This window comes from Falco biarmicus, chromosome 3 (assembly GCF_023638135.1).
Source record: "Falco biarmicus isolate bFalBia1 chromosome 3, bFalBia1.pri, whole genome shotgun sequence".
Taxonomy (NCBI): domain Eukaryota; kingdom Metazoa; phylum Chordata; class Aves; order Falconiformes; family Falconidae; genus Falco; species Falco biarmicus.
The window spans coordinates 95,910,597-95,928,335 of NC_079290.1; the positions used below are offsets into that span (position 1 = coordinate 95,910,597).

The 17,739-nt window shown below is 42.5% G+C and overlaps 1 protein-coding gene across 1 annotated transcript in view; it reads right to left on the reverse strand.

Annotated features, from left to right (window-relative positions):
* ELOVL2 (ELOVL fatty acid elongase 2) overlaps positions 1-10,287 on the reverse strand; it is a 46,382-nt gene extending 36,095 nt beyond the window's left edge. The window contains exon 1 of the mRNA XM_056333076.1: positions 10,204-10,287. Within this exon, the coding sequence (XP_056189051.1) occupies positions 10,204-10,206 (3 nt within the window). The 5' untranslated portion in view covers positions 10,207-10,287. The remainder of the gene's footprint in view (positions 1-10,203) is intronic.
* Between the last annotated feature and the right edge of the window lie 7,452 nt (positions 10,288-17,739).

Consider the following 17,739-nt stretch of genomic DNA (forward strand, 5'->3'; position numbering starts at 1 on the left):
GCAAGTGGAAAAAAGAGGCAGAAAAAAATGGAAGGGGAGGAAGTGTTTGTAGCATGCTGCAATGGATTAGAGAATCCAGATCCCAGCCTCTAAGGTTTCAGCCTTAATCTTCCAACACATGCAAAGCCTTTCAATTTCACTTTGAGGTCATCACCCACGTCCAAAGCAGCCTGGCTGCTGTCTGGTGAAGGCAGGTACCAAACTCAGTACAGAAAGCTTTTTGATGGGGTCATTACAAGTATAATTCACTCTGGGAAAGAAACCTGAGGTTTTAGGTCAAAATATTTGCTTATAAAATCTGATACTTGTACATTAAACTTAAAATCAAACAAATGTCAAGCTTATGAGTTTTAATAGACATTTGTCTTCTAATTTATTGTTTAGTGCTAGGTATCATTTACAAGTAACTGCTGATTTAAAGAAGGGAAGTAAAGCCAGAAAAATTCTAAAGGATGGGCATGTCATGATATCTAATATTATGGAAAGAAAGCATGACTAGAAGATATTCAGTGCTTCAGTGGGTATGCTGGCCTTGCAATACATTTTGTGTCTTTCTGATTATGTCCAGTATTAGAAGATCGGCTTTCTGAGCAGAGGCTTTTCACACAGCTTTCTTCATCATTCCGGGAGATCATCTGATAGGATCAGCCTAAGCTGACCTGTAACATCAAGTGTCATCGAAGCTGGGAATTTCCATGTGACATAACATCTACACGAGACCGCTGCGCCACGGTGACCGACACACCCATCTGGATTTAATTATTAATGGATTCTTTGAGCAAGCAGCCATTATAAAGCTGGAGATCACATGGAAAAATATTGGTTCCCTTGGTGGTTAAGTATTGATAAGGTTCAGCGCTGCCTTGTAGTGGACAGATATCGGACAGGAGGAAAACAGTTGCTGGCAAGGTCAGCTTGAGCTGTCTGAGACCTGATATACATCACAGGCACCGATCAAGTACCGCTTTCCAGAAAATGAGCATCCTTATGAGCTCAGCTTTCCAACAAATGAAGCAGATGCTCCAAGTCTCTTTAGTTTTACTACTCTTTCAAAGAAGAAGTGCTTTGCACTCAATGTGTGTTGTTGGGAATAGATATGGAGAGATGACAATTTCTTACAAGTAAATGTAATAAATATATTTTACTTTACAGGACAAGTTAGAAGTAGCATTGATGGCACCTGTAGCTGATTTAAGTATCACTACTGATATCCTTAAAGACAGATAAAATGGGAAGCTTCTATCAAAAAAGACCAGACACAATAACTATTTGCCAGCAAAATGTGTCGTCTGCCAGATGTGGCAAAGGTCATGATGGTAAATCCAGTTATTAAATATCATAGAGAATTAAGGTGTTACTGAAAAAAAGCAGCAACAGATGACTTTCCCCTGGAAAACAGACTATAGTAAGAAATAAACATCTCTCTTTGAGTCTGGGTGATCTGTAAATGTAAGGGAGCAAATGTGTGATAGCCGTGACAGTTAAGTAAGCAAGTAAAATATAAGGTTTGCAAGTATTACTGGTTTTAAAGAAAATCCATCTGTTTGAAATTATTTCTTTTAGGAAGATGCTAAGCAAGAAACTAGGAGGTGATGTCTGAGGATGCCCTTCAGTACTTTTCCCAGCTAGGTATAAGCACTGTGTTATTTGAGGACTCTAATTTAATTGAATGCTTCCTTCATTCTGACTATGCACATTTGTCCTTTGTAATTTAGACTCAGTTACCTGCAGTATTAACCTGAAGGTCTGATCGACTGGATGTTGATCAAAATAGATCCCAAACTGGCTTATTGAGGCAAGTGCAAGATTATTTCTGGTAGCAAATTCTCAAACCTCTTTGAATTCTGGATTGATGAATGAAGTGTCATAAGCAGTTAACGATCTCACTTTGCTTTCTGCAACACATATGCCCATGTTGCAGTGAGTACTTTGTTACTTAGCTCAGTACTGTTAATTTACATGACATCCTTATTTCAGCAATATTGTATCCTTTTCACTTAAAAAAACACTTTATTGCATTCAATGAGAACTGCTGAGAATCAGATTTGCATCAATGTCTTATCAATGCCGCTTCCATTTGGAGAAGGAGCACTGAGGGGTGGGGGATGCCTTTGTAAAAGAAACACGAAATCACATGAACCCCTAGATTTCCTGAAGACCAGGGGACTGGCATGAGTTCCTTGTTTTCAGCTGATCAGGGTGTTTCTCATCTTTCTGAGTGTTCAGGAGTTGATGAGTATTTTTAAGCGCTTGCAAGCACGTGTGCTGCGTTTCAGCAAGACCCAAGGTTTAATGAGCCAGAATGTTGAAATACTTACACTCCTTTAAACTCATCAAAACACACCTGGAGGCAAAATAGGATGGTGCTGTGTGACATTGTTCTTTGTGACATTGTTCTCTGGCTTGGCTTTTAACTTTGCACCTTTCCATCAAAACACTTTCTGATCTGAATTCTGCCATCTCCCAAAGGTGTCTAGCAAAAAGAAGGAAATGACTTCCTACTTGATGAAAAATAAATTATTTTGGGGAAAAAAAGTATATTAAATGTAGTCCTGAGGGGACATTTCAGTGATACCCAATTTGAAATAAAATTATGCTGATAATCTAGTAAATGTAAAAGGGGAAAAAATGGTGCTTTTCCCTCCAGGGGAGGCTGTGGGGGATATTTTGAGTTTTTCTTTTAGTTATTGTAAGCAAAATAACTGTCATCTAGTTAGTCTTTTATCTTTCAAATTTTTTTGCAGATACTATTGAAATGCTGGCTTACAAAGTCTCCAGCAGTGAGAAAGAAGTAACTGCGTTGAAACCAAAAAGATTCTCAATATCACTTTTCTTTGAAACGGGCAGCTACTAGTATTTTGCAGAGGCATAAAGCTAAATAGTGCCTTTCCCATTTCCTTGCACAAATTGCCTGTTTTTGAGCCAAGTTTCAAATGTGTTCCATCGCCAAGAAATCACAAGCTGTATCTCAGCTTTCAAAGGGGAACTGGAATATCCTGTGATGCTTTTGACACATACCAGGGGTGGGGGAAGGGAAATCTTAGGGAGGATCTATAACTAACCTTCTGCCAGAAAAAGAGAGCTCTGAAAATCAAAAAGAATGCCATAAAACTAGAGACATGATATACTTGGGTTGTCTGGTTTTGGGGATGGACTGATTCAGTGCTACCTTCTCACAGCTCTTAATCATCAAGCTTCCAGGTAAAGCCAGTAGCTTCAGAAATTGAAGAGGCAAGATTTCCAAAGGTGTTTTTGAGGGTGGATCCAGAGTCTTCTAATACTTTTGTCAATGGAAGGACCTCATTTGTAGGAGGAGATTTGGATTTCTTGAGTAACTCATATAAAATAAGGTGTCTGCTATTTGGAGGGTGATGATAACTGCTGATATTCAAGCCACCTGCATACTGGCAGGCTGGGAGACATCTCACATTTCTGCTTTCACCAGCAGTAAGAGGTGGGAAGAAGAAAGAGACCTAGAAACACCTTGCTAATCTGAACTGGTTTTTGATATCCTTGTTTTCTGATGTCTTTGATTTTTCTTTCCCTTCCATAAACTCAAAAAGATGGAGGTTTTGTTTGGTTTCACGCATAGCCTTCTGCCAATATTAAAAGATGCATCTTGAAAAGAAGTCTAGTCAAGGTGAGAAGGTACCTTTAGGTAAGAAGGGCTGATCTTAAGACTTGAAGCTACAGTACGGCGTCTGGTGTAACAGCAAAGTAACACTGAAATGCTGCTCAAGGAAGGCGAGTAATCCTGACAGCTGAGAGGGCAGATGCAGCTGTTCCTATAAGCGTTGCGTGGGATCTTTTTCATACTAGGCAAGCTTCTGAATTTGAGGAGGAGGGTAATTCTGAGCAGCCAGTCAGTAGTGAAAATTCATTACATTACTTAGTACATAAAGAGATTTGAAAAATAGATTGACAAGCATATAAATATGAAAATAGGCTTCGTGTTTTTTCCCCCTGGAATTGTGCAGGCTGTTGACAAGTACTGAAAAAATTAAACTGTACATAATACACCACTGTTCTGCCACAAACACCGACTTCTAGCAGATGCAGAGCTTGCACGACCTTACACCTGACCTTTTAAACTGTGATAGAAGTAGCTTGGCTGGCTGCAGCCAGCAATTGGAGGGAAAGCTTGTGTGGATGGTACTATTCAGAGCAGCCTTACCGAAAGATGTGCCAATTCCCTGACATGGAAATGACCCTCATCAACTTTGCCAACCATTTATTCCCTGCCAGTTTGAAGGCACTTTGGTTTTCGGAGTGGTTTTATCCATGCTCACAGCAAAAATGCAAGAAACAAAGTATTTTTTTACTTCAAGTTGGCTGTGAAAATGCATGTGTAATATAGAGAAATAAACAGAATCTGATGTGTGTTTTCCAAAGGGTCACTTAAGAACACAAAACAACAACGAAAGAGAAAAGTATCTTCTTGTTTCTGTTAACTGGTCCTTAACTTTTTTTTCCTTCTATTTCTCACTTAAATCCCTGAATTCAAAAACCTGGATTTCAAATGCTAATTCATGTTTTGGACTTCAGTCTTGATTAAAGAAGACTGGGTGAGGAGAGGGAAGGAAATGGAAGTTGATTTTCAAGTTTAGTAAGGAAGAAAAAAAAAGCATGGAAGTTCTCTTACGTCTCCTCCTCCTGTTTTGGTTAAAATTTACCTCTTTTAAAACCCTAAATCAGGCTAATGAACTCAAGGGACACTCCTTCTTAAAAATGTATGGAACCCAAATAACAGAGCACAGTCTGCTGGCACAGGATAAGAGGGTGCACAAGCTAATTAGTTCCCTTCCTCTATTAGCCCCAACAGTAGGTATTCTAGAGTTTAATCCACATAAAACTGGAATTTTAAAGCCCAAAACTCTTAAGCCTATTATACCATGGAAACACCCAGACTGATGCTTTTCTCAAAACCAAATAAGAATGCTAATGACTGTGCTGCGCGGTAAGGCCCTAATGGCACAAAATGTCTGTGAACTGCATCGCTTATTGTCACATAGGGGAAATAAAAGCAGCTGTAGACTTCTCATCTGTGTAAGTTTATCCTCCTCCCATTAGGCTGCTGCATCACATGCTGTTTGCTAGCTGCAAAGTGTCCTGAATGGTAACTACTGACTAACGTACTTCAGGGAGCCTTTAAGAACTAGGGAAAGAATGGTTTTGTTGTGCTTCCTTATGCATGGTTTTAGGATATTTATTTAAAACTTGGCAGTCCTTCTTCCAACTCCCATTACTTGCTGTGTTTGGTTTTCAAATAATGACGCAGAATATGAAGTAGTACTGGTTTCATTTCCATAACCGTCCTTTTTAGGGGAAAAAATAAAAATTTCTCCCAACAGCGATGAAAACAATCTTAATTTTTGGTTCTCTAATTACACATCTTCACATAAAAACTTCTGCCACATAGAGTTTGATTTCCTTCAGTTTGGGATGTCTGACCTTTACCATTTTATCATGGCCAGTTTTGACTGAGGCAGAGGAAATGCAATGCAGTTTAAAAGTCATCATCTAGATGAACTTAATATTTAAAAAAATCACTCAGTTGTTGTTAGATTGACATCAAATCGGAGTACTTTCAGTATTAATGCCAATATAATGGTAATTGTCATATTATTGAAGACGTAAACTGTTCCCTCTTACCCACTTAGATCTGAGCATAACTAGTCCTCAGAAACTAAAGTGGTTTTGCTGTTACTTGGGTCGATAAGAAGCCCCACAGAAGACATAAATATTCACTTTATTTCATATTGAACTCTGCTCGTCAGCTGTGCAGCAGCCCTGTGGGTAAAGACCCAGTCACTCAGATATTGTGGCCCTTGTATTTAGCGTATGCTAAGGCAAGCCATGGGGTGTGTGTGCAGATAATGGATTTATAAGCTCAGTTGCTGCCAGCCACTTACAAATGGGCTGATAAATTTGATGTGCTTGAAATGTGGCATTTATAACGTGGCAGAGCTGCAGCCCCCAGTCTCACAAGGTGTTTCTTCTTGGTTGCAGCTGGGCAATCCTTCTTGTGCCCTTCCACCTCACAAGGCAGACTCGTCCCAGGAGCTTTCTGGCTCTGAACAACCAGTCGTACGCTTACTTTCATCCTCCTAATTTCCCTCCCTTCTTCTTTACCTTCTTTAGTTACAAGTCAGGCTGCACTTGTGACATTACTTTATCATTGGACCTCAGACTCAATTTGTATGAGATCTATCAATGCCTCAGCTTCTAAATCAGTTTTACAGGCAGTGATTAACAAAACTCTCATATAGCACGGCATGAAAGTATCAGGCAAAATTCCTGCCTGGTGGGGTTTTGTTGAATACGCTTGAAGATGTCTTACATCAGGGAATAAACCAGCTCATTATATTTGCATTAGTCTGGAGTTTACTAATACCTAAAGAAAATACTAATGCAGGTTTTTTACCAGCTTTTAATTGAGTCATAGGTTCAAGTTTAAAGTGTTTGCATCTGATTAACTTTCTTGTTTAATAAATGAAGAGACGCTATTAAACTAAATGAATGTACAATCAAGTGCCTGATAAACAACAGGAGGCTCTCTCTTTTCACAGATCAGCCTGCTTGTAATGGAGATGCAATGATCTGTCTTAAAGAATCAAAGGATCTTCCTAGAGGTGAAAGAGATCAACACCAAGGACAGCATGCAGGTTTTGATAAGCGGGTATCTATATTAACTATGCAAATGAAACACTGGACTCTTCCTTCAGGTCCTGGAAGGTTTTTTTTTAATCAATCCCATCATATGCAAAAGGCTTCAGGGTGTCTTCTTGACTTTCTGTGGAAGTACTTAGGTCCCTTTGCCTGTTCTATATGCAGTTTCTAAGCATGTTTTCTCATAGCTTATTAATTCTGTATCAGCTGGCACAGCCCTGGCTTGCTGCCATGGTTGTGGATGGCAGGGCTGCTGAGCTCTGCTACCTTTTCACGCTGACAGAGCTGGAGAGGTCTTGTTGACAGTGGGTGCTGTAGTGCTGGCTCCCATGTCAGTCACGGATTTATGCTGGATTGATCTCTGTCTACAGAAAATGTTCTCTTCCACTTTGTGTGTCAGTCTTTGGGGACTGGAACATTGTCTTTGCAATATTCTTTTTCAGGAAGTGCTCAGGGTGATTAACAAATACTGATGGACAATGAGGCAGGATTTTATTTTGGCTACTGCCAATAAAGAAGAAAGGTTTCTTGTTGTCTAGGGCCCTTTCTGTGTGTCCTACAATCAAAACCACATCAAGCATCATACCCTGATATGGCAGCCATGACACTTATGAATGCTTGGAAGAGTTAGGTGTCTGTCTTCATCGATTTCAGATTACGCCAGTGTCGTGGTTTAACCCCGGTGGGTAATTAAGTACCACGCAGCCGCTCACTCCCTCCCTCCTCACCCAGAGGGATGGGGAGGACAGTTGGACAGGAATGTAAAACTCGAGGGTTGTGATAAGAACAATTTAATAATTGAAACAGAATAAAAATCAAAGAACAATAATAACAATGATGACAATAACAGCTATAATGAAAAGGGGAAGGGGAAAGAATAACATCCAGAGGGAAAGGAAGAAAGGAACACATGGTGCACAATGCAGCTGCTCACCACCCACGACCGATGCCCAGCCAGTCCCCCAGAAACAACCTGCCCACCCCCGCCAACCCCTCCAGTGTATACCAGGCATGGCATCCCATGGTATGGAATTTGGCTAGTTTGGGTCAGTTGACCTGGCTGTGCCCCTCCCAACTCCTTGTGCCCCTCCAGCCTTTTTCACTAGCAAGGCCTGAGGAATTGAAGTCTCACATCAGAGCCAAAACACAGCACCGTACTAGCTTCTAGAAGATAATTAACTCCATCCCAGCTGAAACCAGGATAACCAGTTATCAAAGTCTCTCAGGGAATTTTAAAAATATTCCAGCTGCTGTCCATATAACCCCTCTGCAACTGGGTTATTATAGAGGTACAGATAATTGAACCTATTAAACACAGCGTCGCACTGTCCTCATGTTTATGCTTACCTTAGTGTTACCTAGTCTTGTTGTAAGTATTAGTTGCCATGCACTGTGCAAGGTTATGCACTCTCTTACTCCGTCAAAAATGGGATTTGACCCCATGGAAAATACACTGACAAATCAAAATTTATAATCGGTTTAAAGTTCAAGGGTGCAGCCAAATCCTGAGCCAGTGTAATTTGACCTAGATTCACTGAAGCAAGTAGAGCTGCAGTGAACTACATAAACAGAAGAACGGTCCCACTGTAGTGACCCTCATACAGTGGGGATGCCAAAGAAACACTTGAAGCCTGATGAAGGCTGCGGTTTGCTGCTTCAGCAAAATGAAGTTTAAAACAAAAAAAAAAAGTTTTCTTGTGCTACTTGCTACAAATAATAGTGATTACTTGCTCCAGGATGCTGAGGGAACTCTCTCAGTTGAGTTGAAGGGATGCTACCAACGTACACCTACTTATTTCTATGCCACTAGAGAAGGGAGTGCTAAAATACTACTCCCACTACTTGGGGCAAAAATTTATGTTTGTTATTCATTTACTCCTGATACTTTTGGCAGCGTCCTCCCATGTCCATGCATCCCCCTGCCCCCAAGATCCAGGTCCCTTTAGACATTAACGTGCTGTAACTTTTAACCCTGCATTAGCCTCATCGCAACAGTTTTCATCAGTTCAGGTTCTACATTCAGTAGCTAATGTTCCAAGGACACTCTTCCAAACTTTTAGAGCCAAAGCAACCTTCAGCCTTTACACCACCTTAAGGATTTTCCCAAATTGGCTGTTCTCCCCCCCTCCCCAAATGCTTGTATGCATAAGTGACAAGGCTTAGGAAAGCTCAGCAACTTTTCACCACTAAGGTTGTTGGAGATACAGAAGAGCAAAACCTGCTAATAGAAACCCAGGTCTGAATGACGATTACTGGATATCGCTGCCCATTGTTTCAAGAATAATTTCAAGGTTAATTAAACAGCTCTAAGAACCAGAAATAACAGGTTAAGGGTAGGTGTCAGCTATCATTTCCATTAGTACAAATACTAAGTTGCCAATGCACATGTTACCAATGAATTTTTCCTTGATTTGCACCAGTATAATTGACTTCATCTCAGTCCTGGAAGGAGTCAGCCAAAACCAGGACAAGGGTTTTTTCCTTTCTGTCATCCTAAGTCTCAGCTGATTGCAAACAGAGTAAATAAAAGAAAGAGATTCAGACCGACAGCAGATGGATACGTGACTGTTAGGAAGAGAACTCAAGTTAATTCATGGAAAGACTATTTGAATATTATTCATGTTTGAATTGCTGGGGCGGGGGGGAAATTCCAAATTGATTGCTATGCCAGGAAGGCAGAATTTACTATACACGATGCAAAGACATTGGAAAAAAAGTATTTTTGTTGTTAAATCATATGAAAGGAAAACTAGGTTCTACTGTCAATCATGTCCCAAGCTTCTGACACAAGAAGCTTGGACAGGTTATTCATCCCCGCTGTACCTCAGGCTTTAAGGCTGCAAAATACCTGTATGATACCGTCCTAGTCTGTAAGGTTGGCGTTATACTGGGTGCACGACTGCTTACAACCAGAGTGAGCTCCTTTGGGGAAGTTACTATGGCTGCAAAGACACAGTGTGCTGCAGGGGAACGGTCCTACTCATGCAATAGGTGACCGCATTGTTCCACTTTAACTCCCTTAAATGCTAAACTGGAATCTAAACCTCCATTGTTCATTCATTACACAGAAAAAACCAAAATGTTCCGCTGCAGATTGTATGACTTAACACAGGAGCTTCTATTAACACACGGCCGGGAATAATCCGTTTACGTAACGTGCTCAAACCCACCTCGAAATAGAGAAAAACGCACCTGCTAGGAGCGGGGGAGGGCGGGGGGCTGGGGGCGCCCCCCGGCTCCCGAAAGCCTCCTGCGGAGCTGCGGCCACCGGGGCTGCCCGCACCGCCTCCCGCCGCCCGCGGACCGTCCCCGCCTCGCACGGCTGGGACTGCACAGGGCTCCCCCCGCCACCCCGGGTCCCTCGCCGCGGGGTGCGGGGGGGCGGCTGAGGGCATGTGTGTTCCCCCAGCCTGGCCCGTGGGGGAAGGGGGGGCCCGGAGGAGCGGGGTGCGGCGAGGCGCGTCCGCACGGCCCCGGGAGGGGGGCGCGATCGGGCCGGGGGGCAGCGGGGCCGGCGCGGCCGGGGGCACTCACCATGGCGGCGGCGGCGGCGAGGCGCTGTCCAGGGTATCGGCGGGCCGGCTCTGCCGCGCTGCGCCGCGTACGGCCCCGCCTCCGCCCCGGCCCCGCCTCCGCCCCGGCCCCGCCCACGGGGCGGCAGGGACGGCTCCCGGCTCCACGGCAGCGGCCGGGGCGAGGCGCGCTGGGCTCCTGCGGGTCCCCGCCGCGCCCCTCCTGGGGGGGGCTTGCAAAGAGGAGGATGGGGAGGTGGTGGTGAGCCTCCGCGGGGGGTGGGATGCAGTAGCGGAGGAGGCTGCGTGAGGCTGTCCCAGGCGTCAGCGTAGGTGCAGGATCACAGCGTCGTTGAGGTTGGAAAAGGCATTTAAGATCATCAAGCCCAACTGTTAACCCAGCACAGCCAAGTCCACCACTAAACCATGCCCCCAAGCGCTGTATCGATGGTTGAACACTTCCAGGGATGGTAATTCCACCACCTCCCTTGGCAGCCTACTCCAGTGCCTGACCACCCTTCCAGCAGTGGCCATCGGCCTCTGGCAAAACTGTTGGGAAGATTCCATTCCAAGGGATGTCCACCAACGGGCTGCTCTGGGAGGAGGCAGGAGCCTGGCTGCTCTGATCCTGACGTGACTGTTGCATTGAACAGAGGGTTGGGTCTATGCCTAGCACTCATATTTGCCATTGAAGGTCTCTGACCTGAAGCCCTGAATCCTCCACACAAAGTGAGACCACTGTCACCCCACCGCTTAACTGCGTAATCTGTCTGGAGATCTGTCAATCGGGGAGAAACTGATAAGCAATTGTTTATTTAGGTTGGTTAGGGGAGAGGTAAAAATCACACAGAGCAGGAGCTACTGACCTCAACACAACTCTGCCACTGATATAAAACAGGTCAGGGAAGAGGCGAGGCTTTGTGCCTGGTGGAACAAACACAAAATTTCACACCTTCAAAACTGCTAACGAAACCTTGTATCTCATATAAAACATTTATTTAAACTATCAAACCTTATTGAAAACATCCTGCTGCTTTCCCCTGTTTTTAATAAAGCTGTCTTTGGCATGTGAAATTAAAACGATCTTCCTTAAAATATTAAAATTCTTCATTTTTATTTTCTAAATGAAAACCTGTCAAAAATGACAAGTTCATTCATGCACTCCCATTGCTGCCCTCTCAGTTCTGTCTGTTCAGAGTTTTGTTGACCAGAGCTTAGAGAACAGTCTTTCCCGGTTCCAGTGGCACAAGCAGTGGAAAGAAGCTAAGGGGACCATGTGTGGTGCAGGACAGGTAGCATCTTCACAAGGTAAAGTGTACTTGATGTATAGCCAGCCTATATTTGTCCAAAATGTAGCGCTGACATTCTGAACCTCGAGACTTCCTTCCCAGTAGGTTCTTTGTTCATGTACTCCTTGACCCCTTGCTTTCTCCTGGAGCTAGACACAGAGGGATGCCAAAGGCTGGGAGAATGGCTGTCTTCCCGGGGCTGCCTGCCTGCACAGAAATGACACTGCCAGAAACTTCCCGTGAAAGCGTGCCCTCACCTAACTTCTAGCCCACTTTTATAGATGCAGACTTGTTTGCTTGAGCTTCCAAATTCCGGTGTGTTAGTCTATATGGAACTGCTGTAATCCCTGAGGTTGAGCTGCCAGCCATCCCTCTAATTCATCTTTTTGTTAGGTTATTCATTTAATTCTTCCTGTGTTACTACAGACCGTCCTGAAATATTGAAGAAAAATACTTTTTGTTATCTGTTCTGTCCCCAGAGTTGTTCCCCAAGCAGAAAATTGTCCTCTTTGCCCAAAAGATTACTCTTTGGGTGCTGTAGAGCAAGATGCAGTTTGGAAGCCGACTAGAGAAACGTGGTAGTGACCCAGTGCATTGGAATGCTTCAGCCTCACAATTTTTCTTCCCATTTCTTTATAGTCCAAACAGGCTGGAGTTAGTACGTCAAGCCAAATCCAGACCTAAGAAAATGGTACGTTTTTTTCTTTACTCTTGTTTTTCTTTGTCTGAAACAGAAAGGAAACATATCTTCAAGTTTGGTAAAGATGTAACATTTTTAATTTCTTGAGTTCCTTGTACCTGATACATTATATTAATACTAATTAATGTAGTTTCCTTCTATAATTTTTTACAGTAATTCCTTCTATATATTTATAATAGTTCCTTCTATATATTTTTTTGTCAAAACAATAATGTCTCCAGTGAGGGCATGCATAGGAAACAAATAGGATTCTGGTGGCAGCTGAAAGAAGCTGTAATAGTATTATGGATATTTTTAACACATATCTAATGACCTGAATTTGGAGATTTAAGGGCTGTGGCAGGATTTGGATTCACCTGTTTTGTATGGAGGGCAATGCCACGCTTTTAGCTGGATCCCGGGCACTGAGCATAGCAGACCTCTGCCACACACGTTAGCTTTGAGCAGCTGTTGAACAGCATGTTGTGCTGAGAGGAAAGGCAGAAAAATAAGTCAACATGTGAGCAAATGGAATTGCTTAGTTCCAGCTGAAATTCCCTGGAAACAAGGAGAGTAAGTGGCTGCAATTAAAACAGCACTTCATTCTGGGGTGATGCTGTTACACAACAACTACTGTTCACAGTGAAATACCACAGAGACATAGCTTGAGCCTTGCTGGTGTAGGTGGTGTAGGTTGGACCTCATCACAAACTACCTAACTTACAGAATCACAGAAGGGTTGAGGTTGTCAGGGACCTCTGGAATTCATCTGGTCCCATCCCTCTGCTCAGGCAGGGCCACCTACAGCAAGTTGCCCAGGGCTGTGTCCAGTCAGGTTTTGGATATTTCTGCACCTTAGGAAAAACAGCTTTGAGTTGCAATGACTTTGGAGCCACCAGGTCCCACTGGGTTTGCAGCTCAGCAGGAAACCGTGTGGATAAGGTACCACTGATCAGCCAACTACTGGCAACTCTCAGCTCCTGCTCAGTTTCAATGAGTAGGATAAAGTTTTAGTTTGGGAACGAAAAGTGAAATCAGACATGTCTACCATTAACAATGACTGCTCTTGGTCATGATCTCCTCCAAAACTTGGAATTTAAACTCAGGACTTTCCTGTTTCACGGAATTGTCCCGTCCATAGCATACGTCCAGCTCACTGGCAAAATGTCTCTTCTTTCCCTTAGCAGCTAGCTCAGATGGGAGATCGTCTTTCTTCCATTAGCCATTCTTTTCCTAATTTTATTGGCACAGGACAATGGTTAAGTACCTATTGATCTCGGGTCTGCTAGTGACATGATGGGGAGTTACAAGGTCCATGTGACAGAAATTTTGTTAGCTCTGAATGCTTGAAAATTGTCAGTAATAAAACTGCATTGAATCAAATCTGAGTAATCAGGCTAAAGCAAAAAGGCCTTGTAATTTACCAAAATGGATCTGAAAGTTTGTCTTCTTATTTTCCTCTGGTGTGGCTAGTTCTTTCTATAATGTCACTTTTTCTATGCTTGTTTTTGAAACTACATCTGGTGTAATATGTCTGTACAGCAGACTTGTATTAAATTGCCAGCTGCTAGGACATAAAATAAGAACTAAGCCACAATAAACTCATGCTGAAGTATGAAGTATGGAATGGAGCAACTGGGCAGTTTTGCAGTTCTTGTAATAAATATTATGTTTTAGCACCCTCTTCTGGAAAGAAGTAAGCTGCTGGTATTTACTTCTAAAAGGCTAAAGCCAAAGCTGGAAAGCAACGTGACCAGGAAAAAGTCCTTGGTTGCAGTCACAGGTACAGTTTAGTTATGTAGTTTGGTATTCTATAAATTTACATAGAGTTTTCTCATCCCTTTTATGCTTATCATCTTTACATAAATAGGCTGTCTTACTCATTTAAGTCAGCCAAAACTGGGAAAAGATGAACAGTTCCGAACCAAAAACTGCAGCTGCGTTGTTACAACAGACTGTAGTTAGATGTGCTGTTCCTTGCTGTCTGCAGGTCTTCTGTGAGGAGCCTGGTGGTATTAACTCGCTGTGAGTTCTGGGTGGACCTGAACGATCTATCTCATACCTGCTAGTATTTAATGGTGGACCTGAATGATTTCTCTCACACCTGCTAGTATTTAGTGTTAGGGTAGCATACAGAGGTCCCAGTTTGGGATCATGGTCTTGTATTTTTGAGACCTACACCAAAGAGCTCACAGTGTGATGCCTAATGGTGTAACGCAGTGGGAAAGGGGTGGAAGCAAGCTGTTCTCTGTACTCCTGCCCTAGGAAATAGAAATGTCTTGATGTCAAAAGAATGGTAGCAGGGGGAAGGTCACCCAGCATATTCTGAATAAAGGGCTACATTTTGCACCTTCTGCATGAACTGTTACTACCTGGCCAGCCTCTGGGGTACAAGTGGCAGGCGCTCAAGCTCCTGTATGTTGCTATGGCTCGAGTAGTTGGTATGCTTCCCAGTTACCTTCAAAGATATTGTATGTACCAAGAGAAGGATTAAAAAATTAGGACACCATAGAACAAAAACCACCTGGATTACTTGCTGTTCTTGTGCATATTCATTTTAATAAGCCTTATTTACAATAATAGCCTTTGGCAAGACTCCTGCTTCATCAATGCATGCTGCAGATGATAATAAACAAACAGGAAACCATGAGTGATGCAAGGGTCTGCAAAAAAGGAAAAGATAATCCTGTTAGAGTGGCTGAAATTCCTTTTCAACACTAGCATACACTCCTTATATAACAAAATTTCCATGTGGTTACAGGGTATCATGTAAATATCTTTTTTCTACAGCTAGTCAATGATTTTATTCTTCCTTCTGCTCTTTGCCTCAAGGTAACTGAGTGTAGCTTTGTCAAAGTGCTGAGCACTTGCGGCTGCACTTGACATTAGCAAAAGCTGTGCTACAAATAAATTAAATGCAAGGGAAACATGAGAGTTTCCCCATATGCCTGATGAAAAGGGGCACATCCAAAATTAGTTGATAGTTCAAATGTGTATTTCAGCTCAGTTCAGTCCTTGGTGAATGGTAGATAATAACATCCCTCACCTCATCTTGCTACGCAGACACAAACACTAGTTAAATGACTGCTGTGAAACAACTGGTTAGTCTAGATGCATTTGCTCTCACACCCTGAAAATAAGGCTTGTGCCCTCAGCATCTGCAGCGCTCTTCCCTGGCACTAGCCTTTAGCTCTCCTATCCTGAACACAGTGTGGCTTTGCTGCTCTGCAGAAGCACATCAAATGCTGTTGCTTTGAGCCAGCCCATGGTCAGGTGCACTGTTTGGCAGATGCCCTCCACAGGTCTGCTCACTGGTCTTGTGCTGCAGTCCCTTTGCTGCTTGATGGCCTGACTGTCCTCCTTCCTTCACCCCCAAAACACATCTCAATGAGTATGTGGTTGTACACACCGAGAGAGAAGATGTGGAAAGGTTGATCAGTGTTAAGTATCATAGGAAAAAGTATTAAATGTAGAATATTGATAGTATGCCATCGTCTTCAGGGAACGGATGAGCTATATTCAGTTCTGTAATTCTGTATTGTACATATACACATAAGGAATTGGATAGAACAAGCTTGGATTTGTATAAACAACCTTATTTCTGAACTTCAGTGATTAGAAAACCTCATCTGTCCAGCACTAATCATTTTTTCCTTCTGTGAAATTTCACAGCCTTTTGAAAAATAATAGCCACATTGTAGCTCACTTATTCCAAATGCATCATTACTGGTATTGGTACAGATTTCTGGTGCATTAGCACGTGAAATGCCATCTAGCGGGACAGATGTGTATGTGTTCATATAATATTGACCTGAAGAAAAGTCTTAGATAAAATGCATACAATATTATGTTTGTTTTTTTTCATTCAGGTGGAAAACTGTATATATGTTTCAATTAACAACATGTTCCGAGTGCCCCAAATAAAAAGCTTTATTTCATATTAGGAAAAATAGGATAACGAAGATTGTATTTACCAAATGGCTGGAAGAGTAAGTGTTTCTCCTTTTTATCTTATGGCTTGGTTGGAGTGCATACCTTGCCAGTGCTTGTGGGGTTTGAACTTCTACCTCTCATTTAAGTGCTTCAGCCATTATGCTACAAAGTCTTTCTTACTTGTTGTCTGTCCTGAGGACAATTTCAGCAGTTCATCCACACTGGCCTTCAGCAGTCTCAGGACACCAAGATTACAGGGAGTCTGGGGCAAGAAAGACTTACAGTCAGTGGAGGAGGACCAGGTTAGGGAGCACTTAAACAAACTGGAAAAACCTAAGTCCACAGAGCTTGAGAGGATGTGTCTTGGGTGCTGAGAGACGTAGCTGACATCATTGCGAGGCCACTCTCAATTATCTTTGAAACACAGCGGTGACTGGGAGAGGTTCCTGAAGACCAGAGGAGACCAAGCATCTCTCTTGCCTTCAAGAAGGGCAAGAAGGAAGATCTGGAGAGCTACAGGCCAGTGAGCTTCACCTCTGTCCCTGGAAAGGTCATGGAGAAAATCCTCCTGGAAATGGTCTCCAAACACATGAAGGTGATTATGAGTAGTCTACATAGACTTATGAATGGGAAATAACGCCCACCTGACCTGATGGTCTTCTACAACAAGGTGACTAGCTTGGTGGATGAGTTAGAGAATGGGACACTTACATAAATAAAATTAAGTTCTTCCAAACTGAATATAAGTTGATTAAAAGGCTCTCTTAACTGTGTGGTGTAATATGAGAAGTCTAATTGCTACTTGTTTTCATCTTTATTTCCTACTATATTGCCTTGGATGGTATCATGTATATTTGATCACATAAATGTGATGCAAGTGTATACATATATATGCGTGTATCCATGTTCCAGTTTGGAACCATAGGATGATGTATCCAAAATATTTTAGCAGCCCTAAAATGTGAGAACCGTTTTACAGGAATGACAAAGTGGTGGTCCCATACCCAGAGAACTTACTTTTAACTGTAGATGATAAGTAAAAATTCAGAGAAAGAGAACAGTGTAGCTAGGAGGAAACAAATATTTTTCAAAGGTTAATATGGTAGTAACTGTTCCTGGTTTGCTGTTTGTTTGCAATACAGAAGAAACCTTGCTTAAATATGTGTAACAACTACTTAGGCTAGAATTAGAGTGACATTTAAAGATCAGGAGACATATAAAAGTACAAACTTCCCGAGACATAACAGAAACCATGTTTCAAATTAAATACTTGCAAAACACCTGCTGAGTGGGTTAGGCAGAGTACTAGAGGGCCAGAAATGTTGGGAGAGAAGGCTAGGAACGGAAAGAAAACTCCTCAATTTGGTGAAGTGACAGCACATTTAAGGATGTGAATGGAGGACTGCATGTGCAAGTCATTCTGGTTTATGGGTACCTTGAAAGGAGGAAGCACGTGGCATGCTCAATGAGCAGAAAACTGAGATTTTTTTAGCTTCATTTAAAAGGGTAGATTTTTAAATAATCTGTAAAACAAACACAAAGGACAAATGGATTAGCTTTCTCTGACATCTCACTGCAATGGTGACCTCTCCACAGGAAATTAGGCTTCTGTAGTAGCAAATTTAAACACACATTTTCAGTAGCGTTAGAAACAGGA